At 44.1% G+C, this 23744-nt stretch overlaps 2 protein-coding genes across 4 annotated transcripts in view; both read left to right on the top strand.

The window, feature by feature from the left end:
* The first annotated feature begins 455 nt into the window (after positions 1 to 455).
* On the top strand, positions 456 to 10214 carry LOC311120688 (U4/U6 small nuclear ribonucleoprotein Prp3-like). 2 transcript variants are annotated; one of them, XM_084157879.1, is made up of 17 exons: positions 456 to 510; positions 1017 to 1164; positions 1366 to 1496; positions 2974 to 3141; positions 3268 to 3351; positions 3510 to 3793; positions 3909 to 4030; positions 4130 to 4317; positions 4468 to 4634; positions 4801 to 4883; positions 5361 to 5507; positions 5677 to 5776; positions 5886 to 5999; positions 7769 to 7887; positions 8094 to 8171; positions 8647 to 8702; positions 8902 to 10214. In XM_084157879.1, exons 2-17 carry the CDS (start codon positions 1020 to 1022, stop codon positions 9049 to 9051), a joined length of 2136 nt encoding a protein of 711 aa, XP_084014005.1. In that variant the 5' UTR covers positions 456 to 510; positions 1017 to 1019; the 3' UTR covers positions 9052 to 10214. The 2 variants fall into 2 exon arrangements, with proteins under 2 accessions (XP_084014005.1, XP_084014004.1); XM_084157878.1 differs by having other exon boundaries at positions 460 to 620.
* A 298-nt stretch (positions 10215 to 10512) lies between these two features.
* Positions 10513 to 23744, top strand: part of LOC311119513 (uncharacterized protein) — a gene marked incomplete at its 5' end in the record, with an annotated part of 23182 nt that continues 9950 nt past the window's right edge. For both annotated transcript variants that reach the window (XR_014611989.1, XM_084157752.1), the window contains 5 exons: positions 10513 to 10699; positions 18582 to 18711; positions 18925 to 19088; positions 19289 to 19341; positions 19848 to 19974. Coding sequence is in view for 1 of the 2 variants with exons in the window: in XM_084157752.1 (XP_084013878.1) it covers positions 10513 to 10699; positions 18582 to 18711; positions 18925 to 19088; positions 19289 to 19341; positions 19848 to 19974 (661 nt within the window). The remainder of the gene's footprint in view (positions 10700 to 18581; positions 18712 to 18924; positions 19089 to 19288; positions 19342 to 19847; positions 19975 to 23744) is intronic.

The following is a 23744-nucleotide window of genomic DNA, read 5'->3' as shown; positions in this document are numbered from 1 at the left end:
ACTGATATAGCCAAGTTATCATTACTCATAGAGCATCTATTGTACCTTTTATTATTACGTGTTTTACTTTTCTATTATTTGTCTCTGCATTGTTGGGAAGGGCCCGTAAGTAAGAATTTCACTGTTAGTCCACACCCGTTGTTTACGAAGCATGTGACACATTTGATTTGAACGTTTTGGGGGAACGTGCCGTTCAGTATAAACCTATCCGCAACGTAGCAAAGGTTCAATCGAACTGAACACACCCCTGTACTCAAGTGACAAACTGCTGCAACAAGACAATCATCTGTGCCAAATGCACTGTGAGTGGTAAAATTGTAGATTACCTCTGGAAAATCTGTATTTTGATGAAAGGACTCTGCCTAGAGCATAGGCTCTTTTTATTCACATGTTGATTTACGATAGGCGGCAACAAGGAGCAAGTACTAACAGTAGAAGAAGATGATGCCTCTGGTGTTTCCGCTTCCGGGTTCTGAATTCCGAACGTCGTGTGAACGCCGCGCTAACAAAGTTTGTTCACAGTGGCTTAGATTTATTATGTATTTTAATCTTAATGTTTTAGAATATAAGTGGTAGATAAGTGGATATATTTACCTCTCAAGGAGGTAATTGTCTGCTTGGTAAGTTGATCTCGCCGCACGGGGGGAATCAGTTGTAGCTTGCTAGCTAGCTACAAGAGTTCAATGCTAGTAGTTGAGACATAGCTAGTTAGGTTTCAACTACTAGCTAACTAACTAGTTAGCTAGCCAACACTGGCAAAAATCTGTGTGGACAACTCAAATGTCAACAGGCAAGGGAAACAAAAACAGCAAGTGTTTGCTAACTAACCATCATAACGTTAGTAGTTAACTTAGCTAGATAACGTTAGCTAGGCAGATACACGTGACGTTGGTCTGTTTGTCAACTTCGCTGATCACCTATCCATGCCACTCTGGTTAACGTTAGCTACTTGGCTAGCTAAGAAGTTGGTATGTTTCTGTGTGATTGTTTGTTTACCGACTACCATTGTGTTGTAGACTATGTCTCTTCCTAAACGGGAGGTGGAGGAGCTGCGGCCCTGGGTGGAGCGGACCGTGAAGAAGGTGCTGGGTTTCTCAGAGCCTACTGTCGTCACTGCGGCCCTGCACTGTGTGGGCAAGGGCCTGGACAAGAGGAAGACCACAGGTGTGTGTGTGAGGGGGAGAATGAGGGCAGTTGACGTGTGTGACATGTTACACTGAAATTATGGCAGAAAAGGTTTGTTGTATGTTGTTTTTCTGTGTCTGTTACCCAATCTTTTCAGAACGTCTGTTTTTGTGTGTCTGACTGTTCAGCAGTCTTTAAATATGGTCTTTTACCCTTGACTCCTAACCTTTGACCCATCAGACCAGCTGCGTCCATTCCTGGATGAATCGGCCGGAGGGTTCGTGGAGAGACTATTTGAGGCCCTGGAGGAGAGCCGCAGTTCCCGTGGCAACAAGGGTGCCGGGGAGAGGAACCGCAAGAGAGACCTGAAGGTAGACCTCACGCTGCTGCTGTTGTTGTATCACACGTTCCACGTTAACCTGTAGGCAGTAACCAGTAGCTACCTACATGTCTAGACCATAGAGGTAGAACATGTTAACCTGTGTTTGTGTTTAATAGGGATCCCCATTAGCAGCTGCCAAGAAAGGGGGAAAAAAGATTAAACAGTACATCATATAACATTATTACACCAATACAGAATGTGTAAAACCACCATACAACAATATTACAATGTACATTTGTGTAGTGTGTTTGTGTATGCATGTCTGTGCCTGTGTGTGTATCTCTTCACAGTCCCTGATGTTCCACAAGGTGTCTTGTTATGTTTTTTAAATCTGATTCTACTGCTTGCATCAGTTACCTGATGTGGAATAGAGTTCCATGTAGTCATGGCTCTATGTAGTACTGTGCGCCTCCCATAGTCTGTTCTTGACTTGGGGATTGTATTGTGAAGAAACAGCTGGTGGCATGTCTTGTGTGGTATGCATGGGTGTCCGAGCTGTGTGCTAGTAGTTTAAACAGACACCTCGGTGTGTTCCGCATGTCAACACTTCTTACAAAAACAAGTAGTGATGAAGTCAATATCTCCTCCACTTTCAGCAATGAGAGATTTACATGCATCTTATTAATGTTAGCTCTCCGTGTACATTTAAGGGCCAGCCGTGCTGCCCTGTTCTGAGCCAACTGTAATTTTCCGAGGTCCCTCTTTGTGGCACCTGACCACACGACTGAACAGTAGTCCAGGTGCGACAAAACTGGACAAAACCTGCCTTGATAGTGTTGTTAAGGCAGAGCAGCGCTTTATTATGGACAGACTTCTCCCCATCTTAGCTACTGTTGTATCAACATGTTTTGACCATGACAGTTTACAATCCAGGGTTACTCCAAGCAGTTTAGTCACCTCAATATTCATTACAAGATTTAGTTGAGGTTTAGGGTTTAGTGAATGATTTGTCCCAAATACAATGCTTTTAGTTTATGAAATATTTAGGACTAACTTATTCCTTGCCACCCATTCTGAAACTAACTGCAGCTCTTTAAGTATTGCAGTGATTTCACTCGTAGAAGCTGACGTGTATAGTGTTGAGTCATCCGCGTACATAGACACACTGGCTTGACATACCACTGGCTTTGAATAATCAGTAAAGTAGGCTGTCACTAGTAGCTACCTACATGGTTAGACCATAGAGGTGGAACACATATCGGAAGGGAATGAATGGGTGTAAACAATAGGCTAGGAGAGTTTCTACCATATCAGAGATTTCAACTGTCAGTAACTGGCTGATCTACAGAAAGTCATTGTCACTAGGCTTGATCTTTATGTTCGTGTCATGCATATCTCCCCTGGGAGCAAGAAACAGTGAATGATATTCACCAAGAGGTTGTTTAAATGACTCCTTGCATTGGTTAGATGGCTTGGCTGTGCCTCTGGCTAAACCTCAGGCCAATGAGAGACTGATGTTCCCCCAGGATGTGTTTGGTGATGAGGTGGAGGTGGTTGCGGGGCGGGACGTCCCAGAGGCAGGAGACGGTGTGCCGGTGAAGAGGAAACGTGTCCCCCGCTTTGAGGAGGTGGAGGAACCAGAGGTCCTACCTGCACCCCCTACTGAGAGCCCTGCCATGCTCACTAAGATACAGGTAGCCATACACACACACACACAAAGATCCACATACACACGTACCAAGATCCTGCTTCACATACAGACTTGTCAAGATCCTTGTGAAGTGAATCAACGTGTTCATTCTCCCTCTCTCTGTCCTCAGATCAAACAGATGATGGAGGCTGCCACCAGACAAATAGAGGAGAGGAAGAAACAGCTGAGCTTCGTCCCAGTGTCTTCCCAGCAGGTGAGACTCATCTTCCTCCACTCTCTCCCTCTTTAGATCTTGAAGGATTGGCTGCCTTTTCTCCTCCTCCATAAATGAAAAGTGTAACTATCTGACAGATATTGTGGACTTATGTGTTGTTACACCATCTTATCACTTTATCTCCTGTCCCCCTCCAGAGGCTGCCCCTGCCCACTCCCCAGCCAGACCAGCCTTTTGCCTCTCGTCTTCTCCCCACTCCCTCTGCCCTCTCCTCGGGCTCGGCCCAGTCCATCGCTCCCTCCCAGGCAGCTACTTTCATGAATGATGCCATCGAGAAGGCTAGGAAGGCTGCAGAGCTGCAGGCCCGCATCCAGTCGCAGTTAGCCATGAAGCCTGGTATACTGGGAGCCATTGGGAACACTGGAGGACCACATAACCTGGTGGCTCTGGCCAACCTACACGCCATGGGGATAGCACCACCGTGAGTATAGTAGACAACAGACTAGACTTTAGACACTTCCACAGATATATGTCATAATACATGGAGGCTTAACGTGTGTGTGTTTAATCTGAGTTTGTATGTGTGTTGAGTGTAGGAAGGTGGCGGAGGCCCGTGAGTCAAACAAGCCCGCCCCTCTGATTCTGGATGATATGGGTCGGACCGTGGACGCCAGCGGCAACGAGGTGGAGCTAACCCACCGCATGCCCACACTCAAAGGTATAACACACTTATCTACTGTCACAATCAGAATGTGCTTTTCCCTGATTTTCAGTCACATATCTGACTGTGTTCATGAATCTTCTCCTCCCTCCATAGCTAATATCCGTGCGGTGAAGAGAGAGCAGTTCCGTCAGCAGTTGAAGGAGAAGCCTGGTGAGGACCTGGAGTCCACTATCTACTTTGACGGGCGTGTTAACATAGCACCCGCCCAGCGAGTCAAGAAGGGCTTCAAGTTCCACGAGCAGGGACGCTTCGAGAAGATCGCCCAGAGGATCAGAACTAAGGTACCAGATCTGACCCCTGACCCGTCACCTTCCACCCCTCACATAGCTTTTTATAATAAAATAAAAAACTTTTAGCAACAATTGATCACAGAGAGGAAAAAATGGAGAGAGAAAATGTAACAACCAAAACCACCTTCGTCCCCTGTCCAGGCCCAGTTGGAGAAGCTGCAGACAGAGATCGCCCAGGCAGCCAAGAAGACAGGGATCCAGGCCTCCACCAAGCTGGCCCTCTTTGCCCCCAAGAAGATGCTGGGAGACGGGCAGGTGCCCATCATTGAGTGGTGGGACTCATACATCCTCCCCTCCAACATTGACCTGTGAGTCTTTACACATTTACTCCCTACTTTACTAGTTCAATATAGTCATCCTAACACCTATATCGAAGTTGTATACCTTTTGAAGAATTCTCGTGAAAGTCTTCTCCACCATTTTCCTGATTTCTTGTTGTGCTGATGTTGTACATCTCTTCTCGCTCTCTCTCAGATCCACAGAGACCAATTTTGCGGCGATGGAGTTGTTTGGAGTCACAAACCTGGTGGAGCACCCTGCCCAGATCAGCCCCCCAGGTAACCACACACATCCCTTCTTTGACGTTACCTTTGTCAAGGGCTCAAGAAGGGCTCCTGGATATTAGTCAGGGGGTTAGATTAATCTCACCCGGGCGCCCGTGTAGGCGTGTTTTGCATCGGCTGAAAGTTGATTGTATTCGATTTGGAACTGGGCTGCCTCCCAGGCGTGACCCAGGGACCTGTTCAAAGCCCATGGCGAAGTCAACTCAAAACAAACGTGATGTAATTAAGCATGTGGAGTAATGGGTAGGATTCTGTTTTCACATGCAAAAGGGATTGCTTTTGATAGAAACCCTTTATCTGCCTTCCCAATGAAAACTAGTTTGAAAATTCTAACATATTTTATGGAAAAGAGATGTATGTTTCTGGACGATGCGCCATGCTGCCTTGTTGACAACATGACCAAGTGGCGCAGACAACCGTTCGATTTGAGACGGCCGCTCTAAGTCTGTTGGTCTCCCGCCCTCTCTCCAGTCGACACAGACAAGCCAGGAGTGACTCTGGGAGTGTACCTGACTAAGAAGGAACAGAAGAAGTTGAGGAGACAGACTCGCAGGGAGGGACAGAAAGAGCTACAGGAAAAGGTCCGACTGGGGCTCATGCCCCCACCAGAACCTAAAGGTAGGACAGAAACCAGGGCTGTTCAATTCTCAACATTTGAAGTAATGCTGGTGTTCTTTTCTCTTTAATTTGAAGTTTATTTACTGAGTGGTAGTCCTGTTTGAGGCCCTGTGTTCCTCTCCTCCCCGTTTCAGTGCATATCTCTAACCTTGAGGGTTTGTCTCCTCAGTGCGTATCTCTAACCTGATGAGAGTGCTGGGTACGGAGGCAGTACAGGATCCCACTAAGGTAGAGGCCCACGTCAGAGCTCAGATGGCCAAGAGACAGAAGTAAGTCAAACCACTACACATTTCTCGTATATATTTTCCCCTCTCTCTTACCCTCACCGTTTCTCTCTCCTCTCACTACATAACCAGCTGTCTGTGTGTTTGTCCTCAGGGCCCATGAGGAGGCCAATGCAGCCCGGAAGCTCACAACCGAGCAGAGGAAAGAGAAGAAGGTGAAGAAACTCAAAGAGGACCTGAGTCTTGGAGTTCACATCGCAGTCTATAGGTGGGTTTGGGTCTCTGTTTTGTTGCACATTTTGTGTGTATGTTATAGTTTTTAGGTAAGTCTCGGTGCACATGTACAGTGGGGGAAAAAAGTATTTAGTCAGCCACCAATTGTGCAAGTTCTCCCACTTAAAAAGATGAGAGAGGCCTCATCATAGGTACACGTCAACTATGACAGACAAAATGAGGGAAAAAAATCCAGAAAATCACATTGTAGGATTTTTAATGAATTTATTTGCAAATTATGGTGGAAAATAAGTATTTGGTCAATAAAAGTTTCTCAATACTTTGTTATATACCCTTTGTTGGCAATGACACAGGTCAAACGTTTTCTGTAAGTCTTCACAAGGTTTTCACACACTATTGCTGGTATTTTGGCCCATTCCTCCATGCAGATCTCCTCTAGAGCAGTGATGTTTTGGGGCTGTCGCTGGGCAACACGGACTTTCAACTCCCTCCAAAGATTTTCTATGGGGTTGAGATCTGGAGACTGGCTAAGCCACTCCAGGACCTTGAAATGCTTCTTACAAAGCCACTCCTTCGTTGCCCGGGCGGTGTGTTTGGAATCATTGTCATGCTGAAAGACCCAGCCACGTTTCATCTTCAATGCCCTTGCTGATGGAAGGAGGTTTTCACTCAAAATCTCACGATACATGGCCCCATTCATTCTTTCCTTTACACGGATCAGTCATCCTGGTCCCTTTGCAGAAAAACAGCCCCAAAGCATGATGTTTCCACCCCCATGCTTCACAGTAGGTATGGTGTTCTTTGGATGCAACTCAGCATTCTTTGTCCTCCAAACACGACGAGTTGAGCTTTTACCAAAAAGTTATATTTTGGTTTCATCTGACCATATGACATTCTCCCAATCCTCTTCTGGATCATCCAAATGCACTCTAGCAAACTTCAGACGGGCCTGGACATGTACTGGCTTAAGCAGGGGGACACGTCTGGCACTGCAGGATTTGAGTCCCTGGCGGCATAGTGTGTTACTGATGGTAGGCTTTGTTACTTTGGTCCCAGCTCTCTGCAGGTCATTCACTAGGTCCCCCCGTGTGGTTCTGGGATTTTTGCTCATTTTTGCTCACTCTTGTGATCATTTTGACCCCACGGGGTGAGATCTTGCGTGGAGCCCCAGATCAAGGGAGATTATCAGTGGTCTTGTATGTCTTCCATTTCCTAATAATTGCTCCCACAGTTGATTTCTTCAAACCAAGCTGCTTACCTATTGCAGATTCAGTCTTCCCAGCCTGGTGCAGGTCTACAATTTTGTTTCTGGTGTCCTTTGACAGCTCTTTGGTCTTGGCCATAGTGGAGTTTGGAGTGTGACTGTTTGAGGTTGTGGACAGGTGTCTTTTATACTGATAACAAGTTCAAACAGGTGCCATTAATACAGGTAACGAGTGGAGGACAGAGGAGCCTCTTAAAGAAGAAGTTACAGGTCTGTGAGAGCCAGAAATCTTGCTTGTTTGTAGGTGACCAAATACTTATTTTCCACCATAATTTGCAAATATATTCATAAAAAATCAAAATCCTACAATGTGATTTTCTGGGGAAAAAATTCTCAATTTGTCTGTCATAGTTGATGTGTACCTATGATGAAAATTACAGGCCTCTCTCATCTTTTTAAGTGGGAGAACTTGCACAATTGGTGGCTGACTAAATACTTTTTTCCCCCACTGTAACTGTTTACGGCTGAGTGTGTCTGTGTGCCTTTCCTACTCATTCGTACTTGCTTACTTGCTCGCTCACCCCCTCTCTTTTCCTCAGGATCCGTAACCTCCACAACCCGGCTAAAAAGTTTAAGGTGGAAGCCAACGCCAACCAGCTGTACCTGACCGGCACTGTGGTGCTACACCGAGACGTCAACATGGTGGTGGTGGAGGGAGGTGAGAGGAGAGAGACCATATTAGTCTCTTTTAAATGGGGTCTATTTTCACTCTGATTCTGAACCATTCAAGTAACAAGCCTTTAATTACCATAACGTCTCATGAAAATCTCATAACATTTCTTGTTATGACTTGTTGCTGTAAATGGGTTCTTCTGTACCCCAGAGTTAACTACATGACTGAGCATGCATGTACTGTTCTCTCAGGTCCCAAAGCCCAGAAGAAGTTCAAGAGGCTCATGTTGAGCAGAATCAAATGGGAAGAACACAACTCCAAGAGAGATGGTGAGAATTTAATTTATATATATGTATGTGTGTGTGCAGAAATATGTTGTGCTCAGACCAAATATGCCAGGGTTCCCCAAATGGCGTGATTTAATCTGGCCCCCCACGTTTTCTGAGTTATTTTATTTTTTTAATTGTTGGACATAAAAGACTGTAAAAACGGCAACAAATCAGCTCCAAGTGATTTTAAGTTTTGGAAATCTGTTCCAAAGTATTCCCACACAAGAGATATGTAATCGTATAAAGGAAAAAAAGCAAGGTTTGAAATGTTATATCTGTTTAGGCTTCTTCCAGTCAAGTTGCAAATGATTTGTAATTATGTTCCGGTCCCCTGACCATCCATCCGCTCAAGAGAAAATGTGCCCGTAGCTGAATCTAGTTGATGATTCCCGCTGTATGCCTTACTGTTTATTACATAATACTTCACTGTAGTTGTTGTGGTTCTGAATCCCTTCTCCTCACCTCTGCTTGTCAGATCCAGATGCAGACGATGAGACCAAGAAGAACAACAGATGCAGCCTGGTCTGGGAGGTGAGTGGTTAACCATTACATCTTATTTCACTAAAGCGAGATGAGTGCAATGCATGCTTCATATAATACTCCTGATCATCTTGGATAACTGGCTTCTTTATAATGGATTGATTGTAAACACAGTAAAGACTGATCTCTAAACTTATCTTTCTTCCCCTGCTGTTCCCTCTCATCCTTCTCCCTCACTCCATCCTCCCAGGGCACAGCTAAGGAGCGTAACTATGGGGAGATGAAGTTTAAGCAGTGTCCTACAGAGAACATGGCCAGAGAACACTTTAAGAAGCATGGGACAGAACACTACTGGGACCTGGCTCTGAGCCAGAGTGTGCTGGAGAGCACTGATGACTGAAGGGAGAGCATCACTAGAGAGCTGAGGAGGCAGAAGGATCCCTTACCACTGGCCCAGGGTCCGATAGTTGTTCATCCTCATAATGGTCAGGGATAGGGTTGGGAGTGATCTGATCCTAGATCAGTGGTGAAGAGCATCGTTACCTCGAGCACCAGAGACATGCAAAGGTCAGGGGTGATTCTACCCCCCTTACACACACATTCACAACCCCAACCCAGCCTTGTATGGCTGACTGCCTGCCTGTTATTGTGTGGTGACTTGATTTAAGACGGGGAGAGAGATGGATTGGGAGTGAATGAATGAAAGGAAGTGCTGGGTAGAGAATGGATGAGGGCGAGGTCGTAGATTAGGAGGGATATATGGTGTGTATAGATATTATTGAGCGAGGTGTACACCGTTCTGCAATCACATTTTGTGGGAGAGTTGATAACTGTGTATGTGAGACCCTCCATCTTTCTAGTTGTTAAGGTGTCATTGTCTGTCAGTTGCTGTGTGTCAGTGTTTAATACTATGTCTGACATCTCTCCACTGTGTGAGTGTTCTATAGCTTGCTCTTGGCTTCTCTACCTGACTACAGTTCCTGAGTGTAAGCCTAGCTATGGTCCAAATACAGTTCTGTAATATTGAAATATTGCTGCAATGTACTATACAAAAGCCCTGTTTCGAATAAGCGAAAACCAACCTATCAGTGTAGAAGTAACTAAAGACTTTGAAACGTATGAGCTCATACTTTTGACTAGGGTTTTATGTTTTTGGCCTCTATTTTTATATATTTGATTATTAATGAAAATTGCCACAGTGGTAATTTTTTTTGCAGAAGGACTGCACAGATTTAGTCAAGTATTACATTTTAGTCATTTAGCAGATGCTCTTATCCAGAGTGACTTACAGGAGCAATTAGGGTTAAGTGCCTTGCTCAAGGGCACATCGACAGATTTTTCACCTAGTCGGCTCTGTGATTAGAACCAGCGACCTTTCGGTTACTGGCACAACGCTCTTAACCACTAAGCTACCTGACCCAAAGTTGTGTTTTCTTTTCTTTAGAGATGTTTGATTTGGAGAAAGTGTCTTCCCCTTATGTTTGATCCTGTATACATGTACATATGTTGCCAATAAACACATGCAGGACAATACAATACACTTAATTGTAAATGAAAGCTTTATACCCTTGTGTACTTTTTTCATTATTTCCAGCTGCTTCATTGGATTTGTGACACATTGAGAGATGCCATTTTATAATGCTTGCAATTGCATGCAACCAACTTTTAACATACAGGTCCCTTTCATGTTGTAAATATTGGTCCAACTGTTGAAGTTGCCTGGCCCTCAACTGTTATTAGGTCCGTTTTCAGACTCTAACCCTAGATCTGTAGGGGGCGTGTCTTCTTTCGCCTGTCTGTCACCCTTTTGCTACCTTCATGACTCATTGCGTTGTCTGCAGTAGCAGAGAGAACTGGAAAAATGGCGGCGGGTTCTGGAGCTGTTAGCGGCCATGGTGGCCGCAGCGCTTTGGAGGCCACCCTGGACCGCCGATTTCAAGGAGTATCCAACACTATGGAGTCCATACAGGGACTGTCGACCTGGTGCATTGAAAATAAAAAGTATCACAGCCTTATCGTTCGGTACTGGATGAAGTGGCTCAAGAAATGTGAGTAGCTAACGTTAGCTAGCTTTCCCTGCTACACACTAGCTAATCAATGATGCCCCTCATGTGTTACGGAAATATGTTGACTCCATAAAGTTAATGCAATAGCTAAAGTAAGCTAGGTAATAACTTGCGCTTTGTACTTATAGTTAGCGTGCAAGCTAATGTAACTAACTAGTTATACGAAGGTAGTTAGTACATAACGTTACCAGTAGCTGCAGTTCAGAACATCGTCATGCATATTAGCTAGCTACGTGTGATCAATTTAGTTTCATCGAACCTGGCCTGTCTGGACATATGGATCGATATTGCACCTGTTATTTGCGCATCGCATGCGCTATGTTTTTGCAGAACTGCAGAGGATAGAGTAGCCAGCTCGAGCCAGGTAATTAACGTAGCTGGCTAGCCAAACTATCAAATGTTTTTGAACTAGAGTTAAAATGGGGGTGGTGTTGACAGAGCACAGGTGATACAGGTTGCTGTGTAAGCAAGTGGGCTGAAAAACCTGCCTTTAGGAAGAAATCTGGGTTAGGCCCAGGGTCGATTGTATGGTTGTTTTAACGGGGTGGCAATGGGAAATGAGCAAATTGTATCACAAATAGCGTTAAATTGGCTTAAAATATGATGTGTTGTATTGAATAACTGTTTCAGAGCCGCCGGCAAACGGGTGCGAGCTGATTTAGTTTAATACAAAATATTGACCAAATAATTGTTTGGGGGGGCTTATTAGCCTCATGATTTGTGAACTATTAGCACACAATTTCTGTCCTGCACATCATGTTCTGTGTGTGTCTTGACCAATCAGGTTAGGGAGATCACAGGCCGGGCACAAGGCAAATCTAGCAAAGCGCTCTCACCACTTTCCTGCATAGGCCTATTTATTTAGCAAATGTGATAACACATCAGCCCCGACAGACACGAGCAAAAACTCTTTACATGAATGTTGCAGCAGCCTACACCTAAACATTAGCGATCTGGTATGCTGTATGGGATGAACATGAGACGATTTCTCAGTCTGATAATCTGGAGGCTACTGACACAGCCTACTATGCGCCCTGTCTCTCTGGCAAGGCTACATAGACCTTTTCATTCAAATTATTAACTGGAAATAAGAGTTCATTTTTTATCATAGGTCTACATGACGCAAACCTGTATAAAGCGTAGTTGTCTCTATGTCTGTGTTTTAAAACATAATTCATATTAACAAGTACAAGGTTGCTGCAGTCTGACAGGGTTTTCATGCTCCCCAGGGCCAGGAGTTTTTTAAACCATCTGACATGATTTTTGAAAAACTGGTCCCATTATAGCCCATATAAAACCTTTTTACAATTGATTAATCACTGTCATAAGGTCCAGCGTTTTACCTGGTTAGGTTACCAGATCAGGAAGAACTCCGGGCCCAGTGGAAAATGTTTGCCCTACCACTCTGAGACCTGTGTTGCCACCTCTGCTGTTTCAACTGTTAATTTGTATCTGCCCTAATTTATTCAAATAAATCAATTAGAAGTTATCCATATTCAAGTTAGATACTGTACATGTTCAGTGGTAACTCTCCATCCAAGTAATTTTTTGAAAGTTTAAGATTTACTGCATTTCTACACAAATTAAAAGCTCTAAAATGCTATTTGGAGAACAGCAAAAACAAGCAAAAATAACTCCAGCCATTATCACTTTGGCTGCTGTAGCTTCATTCACCTCAGTCAATAAGGGACATGCCTAACATTCTAGAACAAACACATGCCATAGCCTACAGCAATAAACGTCTACACTAGCTCTGCACCGGGAAACTCTAGTTTAGTTTACTGTCAAGTCAAACAGCAGTTACCTAGCCATCTTCCACCTCTGCACTGCTTTCGTCAACTCAACTGAGAGAGAAGTCATGCTGTTCTCTCACTGCAGCTGGGCTCTCCGTAGTCCCCCAAAAAGACAGCCAGCCAATCAAACAGCCTTCCAGCCAGAACAAACCCACTGCTCTTTCTCTCCAATCTGAGACCGATTGACAGCGCTCTGACCCAATGAGAATGGCGGGACACTAAGGGTGGCCAATCATATTTCAGGGGTGGCTTGTGCCACCCCTCGCAATGCCCCTGGGTAGGCCTAGCTAAGATTTTAACTCCAGTGTTTGGCATAGCTATCTATGTTTGTCGAACACTGGAGTTAAAATCTTAAATAGCTAGAGTAGGTCTAGACCTAAACTTTGACAATGTCATTCATTGTGTTTTGATGGGTAATTTTATGAAGTGCATGTTGTGATATGGATATGCCATGGAAATAGATATGCCAGTGTTTTGTTGTTTATGGAAACTGATGTTGTCCACTTCTCTTGCCTCCAGCTATAAAGGTTTAGCTGGTTTTCAACACTTCCATTGCCCTGAGCAGTTTTCATTAATTGAAAATGAATTGCACTGCAGTAGAGTGTTAACATTTGGAAAGTTGCATGTGTTCCTATCTCTCTCTGTCGCTGTCATTGGCTCAACCACATGTATATCTGTTGTTTATGGTGCTGTGCTTTATGTATGATGTCCTCAAACATTCAAACTAGCTTTTGAACTCTGTCAACCAAAGATAAACTTGATGAATTGTAGGCTTCATTGTCAAGGCTAAACTTGTTTTCAACAAAAATGTTTTAATTTTCACGGAATGGTGGATGGCCGTGTCAACAGTTCAGCTCCTAGGGTTGTGTTGTAATGCAGTGTTTCTGCTGCACTCATTTAACTGTGGCGCTGCGCCACGGCAAAATCATTGCTGCCACGCCCCAAAAATATGAAACATAAATATTTATGTTGAGGCACACTTTGAAGATGCTAGAACAGTCCAGTCCACATTTACTTTTCCTCTGCAAACAAAATGTAATGACTAGAAAAATCAGATAACCGCATGGTAGGATAGTTTATCTATTTCCCTATTTCCCTATTTCCCTCTTGAGGTGCTTTCAAGTTATGAGTGCTATAGGGAGGGAAACCTGCATTCTGACAAACTGTCAATGCACAACAATTCTTGCAATCGTGGGGAAAACAGCAGTTTTAATGGCCTTTGTTAAAAAGAGGGGGTTCCGAGCTTTCCATTCCTACTTTATTTATTTGTCAACTTCTAAATATGCAAGAACTGCACCACAGAGGTTTTAGCAGCATCATGGTTAAGCACATTACCACTCTGCAATTTGCATAGGGGAGAGTGGGGCAAAATGTAACATGGTCAATTGTAAGGTAACTTGGGGTGAAACGCCAACCTACCTCAAATTTGTTTGGGGGGGAGTGAGGAAAAAAATTGTGATGAAACAGATTACATTTTTAGTCGAGCAAGAGTAGTGGCAACTAGTGAAAGTGTTGGGGGGGAAATGGTGACATGAAGTGGTTTCAGTGAGAAGTACGGGAGGGGGGTGTTACCCCAAGTTACCCTAACATGTAGGCAGGGCTACATTATATTCACTGTGCAAGTTTTCTGGGACATAAAAGTAATCAATAGGATGCTAACTAGTTAAAAGATTACATTTGGGATCTAGCTAATGATTGATTAGCATTGATTAGCCCAATAGGGTAAATGCAGATAGGCAACCCCATGCTTCAGCCTATTTATTTATAGCCACTATGCTGCATCAGTTGGGCTACAGGTGATACTGCTTATTGCTAGAAGCATACCTGATAATATGGACCATGCATAGGCTATATGCATGGTCCAATATGTTAAAATAATTGTAACAATATGTTATTGGGGCTCAGTTCTGGGGGTGGAAATTATACTTTAGATGGTGTCAGCATTATTTTATTTTCATTCATTTTGGAGTAGAATGTCCTTTTTTAAAAAGTCACCAGAGCTGAGCTTCTCAGTCCTTCTGCATAACAATTACCCTCCCCGCGACCTCTACCACTACAATTTGAGTTCATTTCGGTTTGGAAGGCTAAAAGCGTGCTAATTTGCTACCCAAAAATATTGGGTACTGGCTCGCTTGTACTAGGTCAGTGTTTTCCGTGTTGGGTCAGGAGGAACCCCTGGTCCCCCTGGTGGTGGTACTGAAAAGCTTTTATGTGGGTCACGGAACAGAAAAGGTTTCGGAACCAATTTCTGCAAACTGGGCTGTCCTTCCTAGAGGTATGCTTAGCCTAATGCTGTTGTAATACCAGTTGACATGTTGTGCATCATTTGCCCATGATTGCTATCTGATGGTTCACGTAGCATCGCAGTCTGCCTGGTCAAGCAGTCAGTCTATTGCTTTGTAGAGCTGGGAATGGCCAGGGACCTCACAATACGATATTATCGCCCTACTTTGGTGCCATACTATGTATTGCGATTCTCACAATTTCTGTATGTGTTGTGATTTTGATACTGTGATTTTATTGCGATTGGATGTTCCAAACATATTGCTCACCATATGTCTGCTGCAGATGGACAAGAGAGAGCCATGAGAAACACGTTTTGATCAGTCATGGGAATAAAAGTGCTGAAAACAAATTGGCTCCCTATTTAAAAAGATGGAGAACAAGCTATGAAGGAAAATCCTGGAGTTTTGGTGCAGGTACATCCAACTAACGCAAAAATAATATTACGACATTGTCAAAATGATAAGAAATATCACAAAGAATATCCCGATATGTAACTGTATCGACCCCATCACTATTCTATTGCTTTGGAGGTTGAAACTTAAATCCCCCAGACTTGGACTGTTTGACCAGAGAGCGGGAGGCCATGACCAGAGATCGGGAGGCCATGACCAGAGATCGGGAGGCCATGACCAGAGATCGGGTGGCCCTGACTAGAGATCGGGTGGCCCTGACTAGAGATCGGGTGGCCCTGACTAGAGATCGGGTGGCCCTGACTAGAGATCGGGTGGCCCTGACTAGAGATCGGGTGGCCCTGACTAGAGATCGGGTGGCCCTGACTAGAGATCGGGTGGCCCTGACCAGAGAGCTGGTGGCCCTGACTAGAGATCGGGTGGCCCTGACTAGAGATCGGGTGGCCCTGACTAGAGATCGGGTGGCCCTGACCAGAGAGCTGGTGGCTCTGACCAGAGATCGGGTGGCCCTGACTAGAGATCGGGTGGCCCTGACTAGAGATCGGGTGGCCCTGACCAGAGAGCTGGTGGCTCTGACCAGAGATCGGGTGGCCCTGACTAGAGATCGGGTGGCCCTGAGTGTGTCTGACTGTGTTTGTCGGTCTGTTGAAATGAGCCCGTGTCCACCTAGACTACGGCGTCTGCTGTAGTAGAATAGTGATTCTCAGTCACTCCTGTGTGTGCAACAGGTGTTCCATCCCAGGCCCCACATCTACACCCAATAACATGTCCTAGTCCATAATCATTCTGCAATATTCTCAACTGAAGATTTGCAAGGATTCCTCTTTACAATATAGCTTAGGCCAGGGAAGGAAGCTGGGACCCTGTTGCTATTGAAAGCGATTGTTTATTTGATATTTTGAACCGTTTCCCCTTCCCCACTACTCCTGTGCAACTCAGACTTAGTTAGGCCTAGACTTCAGAAAGTTGTCTTTTTTGACTCAAGGATCTTTTCGAAGAAGAGCCGTTTTCATGTAATGAACTAATACGTTCATTTTATATCTTAGGGCTCGATTCAATCCGTAGTGCTGAAGACCTGCACTACAGCGCAGTAGAAATTGAAAGGCAATGTTTCTGCGTTCGCTGAGACTTTATTCATGGTATACGCTGCATTAGTCGGCTGAATCGGAAATTACCTTTCAATTTCAAGCACATTATAGCGCTGAACTTCTGCGAAACGGACTGAATCGAGCCCTTAGTGTTGTAGGGGAAACATGTTGTTTGGTTTGCGCACTGTAGACGGAATAGAGTGTTGTTTTCTGTTCTATGCTCAGTCATCATCTCTTCCTCCCCAGGTTGTATACTTTCCAACTCCTCCTCCCTGAATGCATCTTTCCATGGGGAGTCAGTGGGGATGTTTCTCTCTCCTTTGACTTGCCAACCATTCCCCACTGGAATCAACTGTGATGAATGAAAGGCTTCTGCATTGTTATTTTATGTTACAAAGTGGTAATGTTTCTCTGTGTTTGATTTGTTACCATTTACTAAGACTTACTCTAATCAGTTGGTTTATACTGGTCATCCCAGCTGTCCTGCACAAGATGCTGAGGCTATAGGACATAGGCTAATATCCCTTTCAGTTTATCAATATGGCTTCAATAACCCTAATTGATATTGTGGGACTCGTACATACCGTTTCTAGTCTTGTCTGCATCAGAACCTGATCTGTGTTTGATTTGTGTCCTTTTTCTCTACTCCATCACCTGATCACTTTGAAATAGCTTAACTCTGGGTGGGCAGGCTTTTGAATGTATGGCATTCTCCAGCTTTCAGTCTTCTTGGTCTAATAATAAAAACATTTATTACATGAATGTCGTCTTACGCTACGACGATGTCTGCGCTGTTCTTGGCACCGTGGTGGCCTTAGAATGCCATCTGTCTGAAAACAATGTGTCATGAATTAACAGGCCGCGCACTGAACATTATTATTGACATTGTTGTGACTAACTTGTTGCGTGCCACATCTTGGAAAATGTTGAACTGGATCTTCATATATTCAGGGTGGTAGATGTTAGAGCCTTTATATTGCCGTTCATGAGTAAATTAGGTGACATTTCAAGCTGTGTTTCTTTCCCAACAACCAGGCTTAATTTTCTAGGTCATTGATTCATGTTGGACTCCATTTAGCAGCATGACAAGCTTACTTGGTTTCCATGACTTAGCCTTCCCTGTAACACAGGGCTTCAGTTGGAGAAGTTGTCAGTTGAAAAAAGTGTGCGCTGCAGTAATGACGTTTTGTGTCTGCGTTAATTATGCTTTAGATAGAAAAGTGAATATCAACTTATCATGACTCCGTATCCCAAGTGGTCTACCTCTGACTGTCACTTGGTAAAAGCACTGCATTGTTAGTCATTTCAGTGAAGTTTCCCATAGACACCGATCTATGGTTGGTTTTGCTATATTGCCAGAATTGATTAGCAAATGCATGCATGAGCTAATAGGACTTCCACTGGGTGGTCTATGCTTAGGCAGGTCATCCACTGGGCTAGGGTGGTCTAGGCTTAGGCCAGTCATCCACTGGGCTAAGGTGGTCTAGGCTTAGGCAGGTCATCCACTGAGTGGTCTAGGTTTAGGCAGGTCATCCACTGGGCTAAGGTGGTCTAGGCTTAGGCAGGTCATCCACTGGGTGGTCTAGGTTTAGGCCGGTCATCCACTGGGCTAGGGTGGTCTAGGTTTAGGCAGGTCATCCACTGGGTGGTCTAGGTTTAGGCAGGTCTTCCACTGGGCTAGGGTGGTCTAGGTTTAGGCAGGTCATCCACTGGGTGGTCTAGGTTTAGGCAGGTCATCCACTGGGCTAAGGTGGTCTAGGCTTAGGCAGGTCATCCACTGGGTGGTCTAGGTTTAGGCCAGTCATCCACTGGGCTAGGGTGGTCTAGGTTTAGGCAGGTCATCCACTGGGTGGTCTAGGTTTAGGCAGGTCTTCCACTGGGTGGTCTAGGCTTAGGCAGGTCATCCACTGGGCCAGGGTGGTCTAGGCTTAGGCAAGTTCTTCCACTGGGCTAGGGTAGTCTAGGCTTAGGCAAGGTCTTCCACTGGGCTAGGGTGGTCTAGGCTTAGGCAAGGTCTTCCACTGGGTGGTCTAGGCTTAGGCAGGTAATCCACTGGGCTAGGGTGGTCTAGGTTTAGGCAGGTCATCCACTGGGCTAGGATGGTCTAGGTTTAGGCAGGTCATCCACTAGACTAGGGTGGTCTAGGCTTAGGCTGGTCAAGGTTTTAGTGGTTACCATCACATTTGATTTGTGGTTAAACATCAGGATTCTGAGGACTCACTAACCCTCTTCCTCCTCCACCTATTCTTCTTCTTCCCTGTCTTCCTCTCCTCCTTCTCTCCATCAGCGGACACCAACCACCGTCTGAATCTGTTCTACCTGGCCAATGATGTCATCCAGAACTGCAAGAGAAAGAACGCCATCGTCTACCGCTCAGCCTTCGCTGAGGTGCTCCCCAATGCCGCCCTAATGGTCAAGTGAGTGAACTGCGCTGGGTTATATGAATATTGTGAGGCACATCCTAACTTCCATTTGATGCTAATTTTAATTGTCAATGGGGAGACTAAGTGAACATCTGATTTAGGTGGAAGTTAGGAATAGCCCATGTATGAGGAAATTGACCACCAATCTGTTGCTGACTGACTCTATGCCCTTCTAACCTCTTGCCCTTTGACCTGTTGTCTTGCCAGAGACCCGAAGGTGCGTAAGTCAGTGGAGCGGATCTTCACTATCTGGGAGGAGAGGAACGTCTATCCTGAGGAACTCATCACCCAGCTCAAAGCCAACCTGGCCAGGAAGGAGAGAGAGAGAGAGAGGGAGAAAGAGAAGGCTAAAGAGACTCTTCCTCCGCCAGGTCAGTCTCCTATGCTCCTATTTCTTTCTCTCCTTTGTCACCATCTTTTCCTTTTGCCATCTCTTTCTTTCTCTCTCTCTCTCTCTCTTCATCCCCCCCCCCCCCTCCTCTGTTTCTCTAACCTCTGGATCTGTATGAGTCAACAGTCATGTACAGGTCAGTGTGTTGTGTTGCTCATGTGTTGTGGTTTTGCCCTGCAGCCCCAGTCAACCCCAAAGCTGCCCTGAAGTCCAAGATCGTGGCTGATTTCATAGTAAGTGTATTTTTTTCTGTCCTCTGCTAAATTGCGTTCACCCTTTTTAAAGGGGTAATCCGCAGTTGCTACATACATTTTTGGTTTGATAAATTAATGATGTGTACCCATTGATTCTTGAAGAATATAACATAAATGCCTCATGAGCTTAGTTCAACTGTCACACCCCATCAGAACCCCAAATATAAGCTTGTTTTACTCCAATGTTTGTAAACAAAGTAAATGTAAGCAAACATGGTATACCCTCAAAACATTGTTAAAACTATCATTTTGATACCATGGATGGTCAGTCCTTGCATCCATAGCTCTGTCTATGAATTTTAGTGGTTATGTTTCTCCAGCCCATCACTCAGCTTTTTACCGAAATAGTGGCGGGGAGGACGCTTTATTGTTTCAACTGATGATTGGCCCTTAAAGGAGATGCACACAAAAATACTCTTTCCCTCCCTCCTTCCCCCCTCCCTCACTCTTTCCTTCCCCCTCTCCCTCCCGCCCCCTCTCTCCAGCCCCAGTCGTTCATCGAGCAGCTTGCGGGCTACAAGCGGGTGGTGGAGGAGGAGGAGCTGAGGGAGACCCAGCTGACAGCTCTCAGAGTGGACGTCTGCAGCACGGAGGCCCTCAAGAGACTCAAAGGTCAGAGGTCAAAACAGGGTCACGGGCAGGGCTGTTACGGTGACGGTATTACCGCCACACCGGCAGTCATGGGTCATGACTGCAGTCAAATTCCACTGTGCTCTGATGTCGCCGATGGTCATTAGTAGCCTACCAAACGTCTAACGGGTAGTCGCTAACGGCCTGGTACTCAGCGCTCTATTGGCCCTCTAATCACTCTGACATCAATGCAATCGAAAATCAAATCAAACACTTCATGAGAGCCCTGGCATTCAGAGTTTGAGCGGAATGGGATCACCTGTTGCACAGCGAGAGCCAGGTCCTCATAGCTGGTTGATGCATGGAATGAAATAAGTGTTCCTATAAGCCCCTGTTGCACAACATTTCTATAGGCTATGCTATGCAATTGTGTGAGAAAACAGTTTTGATGGCCTCTGTTAAATCAACTTTCTATAGGCTAGGCCTACTATATTTATTTCTCAACTTTCCTAATATTAAGCACATTGCTTTGCTTTACAATCGGAGTAGCCTACCTGGCTGGCATGAAAATGAACTGCGGGAAAAGCGTCCTCCATTCGCTATTTAAGTGCATAGATGACATGCCCCCCCGTGCATGATAATGGCCCATTCTAAATCAAAACTAATTTCACACATATATTATTTAGTATATGTAAAGACAAGATTACAGTGAGAATATTATCACTTGTGAATGATGCCCAGCATGTGCAGTCCAAGGCAAGAAACAGCGTATGCATTTTTCATAGTCCCATGCATCATGTAGCCTAGCCCATAGGGCTATATGTTTTTATAAGGTTTGTATCAAAACTAAAGTGGCCAAATAACTTTAAGCGTAGCCTATACAGTGCCTTTAGAAAGTATCACTGGCCTACAAACAATACCCCATAATGTCAAAGTGGAATACTGTTTTTAGAAATGTTTATAAATTAATGAAAAGCTCAAATGTCTTGAGTCAATAAGTATTCAACCCCTTTGTAATGGCAAGCCATTAGTGAATAGAGCTAAGCACAGGCGAAAACCTAGAGGAAAACCTGGTACAGTCTGCTTTCCAACAGAAACTGGAGACAAATTCACCTTTCAGCAGGACAATTACCTAAAACACAAGGCCAAATATACACTGGAGTTGCTTACCAAGATGACATTGAATGTTCCTGAGTGGCCTAGTTACAGTTTTGACTTAAATCGGCTTGAAAGTCTATGAAAAGACTTGAACAGGGCTGTCTTGCAATGATCAACAACCAACTTGACAGAGCTTCAAGAATTTCTGAAAGAATAATGGGCAAATATTGTTTAATCCAGGTGTGTAAAGCTTTTAGAGACTTACCCAGAAAGACTCACAGCTGTAATCGCTGCCAAAGCTGATTCTAACATGTATTGACTCAGGGGTGTGAATACTTATGTAAATTAGATAGTTCTGTAACATTTGCAAAAATATCTAAATATGTTTTCACTTCATAAGTGGCCCCGTGTAGCTCAGTTGGTAGAGCATGGTGTTTGCAACGCCAGGGTTGTGGGTTCGATTCCCACGGGGGACCAGTATGAAAATGTATGCACTCACTAACTGTAAGTCGCTCTGGATAAGAGCGTCTGCTAAATGACTAAAAATGTAAATTATGGTGTAGATGGGTGGAGAAAAAAAAGTATTTAATCAATTTTGAATTCAGGCAGTACCACAACATGTGGGATAAGTCAAGGGGTATAAATACTTTCTGAAGGCACTGTAGGCCTAGGACCGCTGGAACAGGGTTGGATAGCCTACAGAGCCTAGGACCGCTGGAACAGGGTTGGATAGCCCATAGCCTACAGAGCCTAGGACCCCTGGAACAGGGTTGGATAGCCCATAGCCTACAGAGCCTAGTGAAACGTGTTCTTATAAGCCCAGTCACGTGTGAAAACAGAGTTTTGACTGACCACTATTTAAACTAGGATCCCAAGCTTTTTTGTGCTGCTATATTTATTGCTTTAAAAAAAAGAATTAAGTACATTAATCCGCTTTACAACAGGTGTAGCCTACCTGGTATATTAAAAATGTAACCGCTGGACGCGCTTCCTCCATTCGCAATTCAAGTGCAGGCTACGGATGTTATTTTTTTTGTGGGCCATTCTAAATCAAAAATAATTCCACACGTATTAGTAGGCTAAATGTAAAGACCAGATTAAATTGAGAATAGTCTGATGGGTGAGAATATTATCAAGTGCTTGTCATATTGTGAATGAGAGACTGATGAAGTGTGTGCAGCCTGCGCAAGAAACAGAGCGGAGCGCATGTCTTTCATGTTACTTTTTTTCCCAAATCGTCATTAGTCTCATCATGCAGCCTTAAAATGTATTAGAAATCAAACTTTTAGCAAACTTTTGTATCACAACTAAAGTTGCATAACTAACTCTGAATTAAACATATAGGAGGACCTGTTTCAAATAGCTTGGGAAAAAGATCCTTTCTATTTTTCAGCTATGTTCAGTTGTATTCTTCTTACCAGGGGTTGGAACCAAAATTATTTTCCAATCGTTTCGTTCTGAACAGAACCACAATTATTTTTTTGTTTCATTCCGCTCTTTTCTGACCAGCAAAATAAAGAACCGGGTCGAACCCAAAAAATACTGGTGTATATCGTTCCTTTTTATGTTCCTTTTTTTACCTGTGAAATCAACCGTTCTTTACATCTAGCTGATGAAATGACTTCACCCATCAGTACGGATAGAACAGGCGAGCTAGTTGTTTACATGTTTGATGGACAGACAAGTGTAGCCTAAATTATGGCGCAATATGTGACAAATGTTGTTGGTAGGGAGAGAGCGAGAGGGTTGAGGAGGAGGCTTGAAGCGCCGGGCGTCTTTTGACATGCATTAACTGAATTAGGTCCACAGAATTATGCTTCTATGGAGGAATTTTGAATGTCCTTTGAGCGAGTAAGCTAACTAACAAGCTTGAGCTAGCTAGCTAACAAGCTTGTGTGTGCAGAGCAGCACCAGAATTAAAAACACGTCTAACCTTTTTGTAGTTAATAAATCCAATCGTGAAACGTGATAACTAGGCCTTATGTATCCTTAACTAGCATTGAAAAAGTTCATCCATTCTTCTCTAGCTAATTAAAAATCTCTCTCCCTATCTTCTGAATCAAGCTTGTAATGTCAGTACAGTAGCCTATGCTTCGGAGGGGGGAGGGGCAGGTAGCCTAAACACGCACAGGCAAAGATTTTCAGCTTGCAGGCAGACATGAATACGTTTCTGAGTGACAGAGTGAGGGCTTTGCATAGGCGCTTTGTTGTGGACTAGAAAAAAAATGCCTGGAACGTAAAATAACATTATTAACAGGTTCCCATGCTTTTAAAATGACAGTTCTCTTATGACCTCCACAAGAGACAGCCCAAGTTTGATAGACTCTGGTCTCCACTACTCAACTATATTTCAAATTGGACAGAGTGAATGGGGGAATCAGGGAGATGGGCAGATGCGTGTTGTGTAAGGTGCTGTAAAACCTAAAAACTAATTATTGGCTCGTCATCTCAGCTAAGGCTGGAAATAGCTAATAAGAACCTTGATAGTGCTGCTGCAAGTTCTATAATTTAAATTTTGTTATAATTATTATTTGTGTGTGTATGTATGTATGTATGTATGTATGTATGTATGTATATATATGTATGTATATATATATACATATATAAAACAATTTTTTATTATTATTATTTTTAAAAAAAAAATTTAATTCACATCTGTGAATGTGGAATGTGTTTGGTTGGTTGATTGAAAACTTAATAAAACTTTAAATTGA

This window comes from Coregonus lavaretus (genome assembly GCF_964263955.1).
Source record: "Coregonus lavaretus genome assembly, chromosome: 3".
In the NCBI taxonomy this organism is placed as follows: Eukaryota; Metazoa; Chordata; class Actinopteri; order Salmoniformes; family Salmonidae; genus Coregonus; species Coregonus lavaretus.
Note: the sequence above shows the minus strand (reverse complement) of the source record. Positions and strands in the feature narration are given on the sequence as shown.

Bases quoted from the DNA above. Each gene is read 5' to 3' on its own strand.
- LOC311120688 (XM_084157879.1), top strand. From the start codon at position 1,020: ATGTCTCTTCCTAAACGGGAGGTGGAGGAGCTGCGGCCCTGGGTGGAG. The intron at 1,165-1,365 runs GTGTGTGTGTGA...TTGACCCATCAG, and splicing joins GGACAAGAGGAAGACCACAG to ACCAGCTGCGTCCATTCCTG. The intron at 4,884-5,360 runs GTAACCACACAC...CCCTCTCTCCAG, and splicing joins TGCCCAGATCAGCCCCCCAG to TCGACACAGACAAGCCAGGA.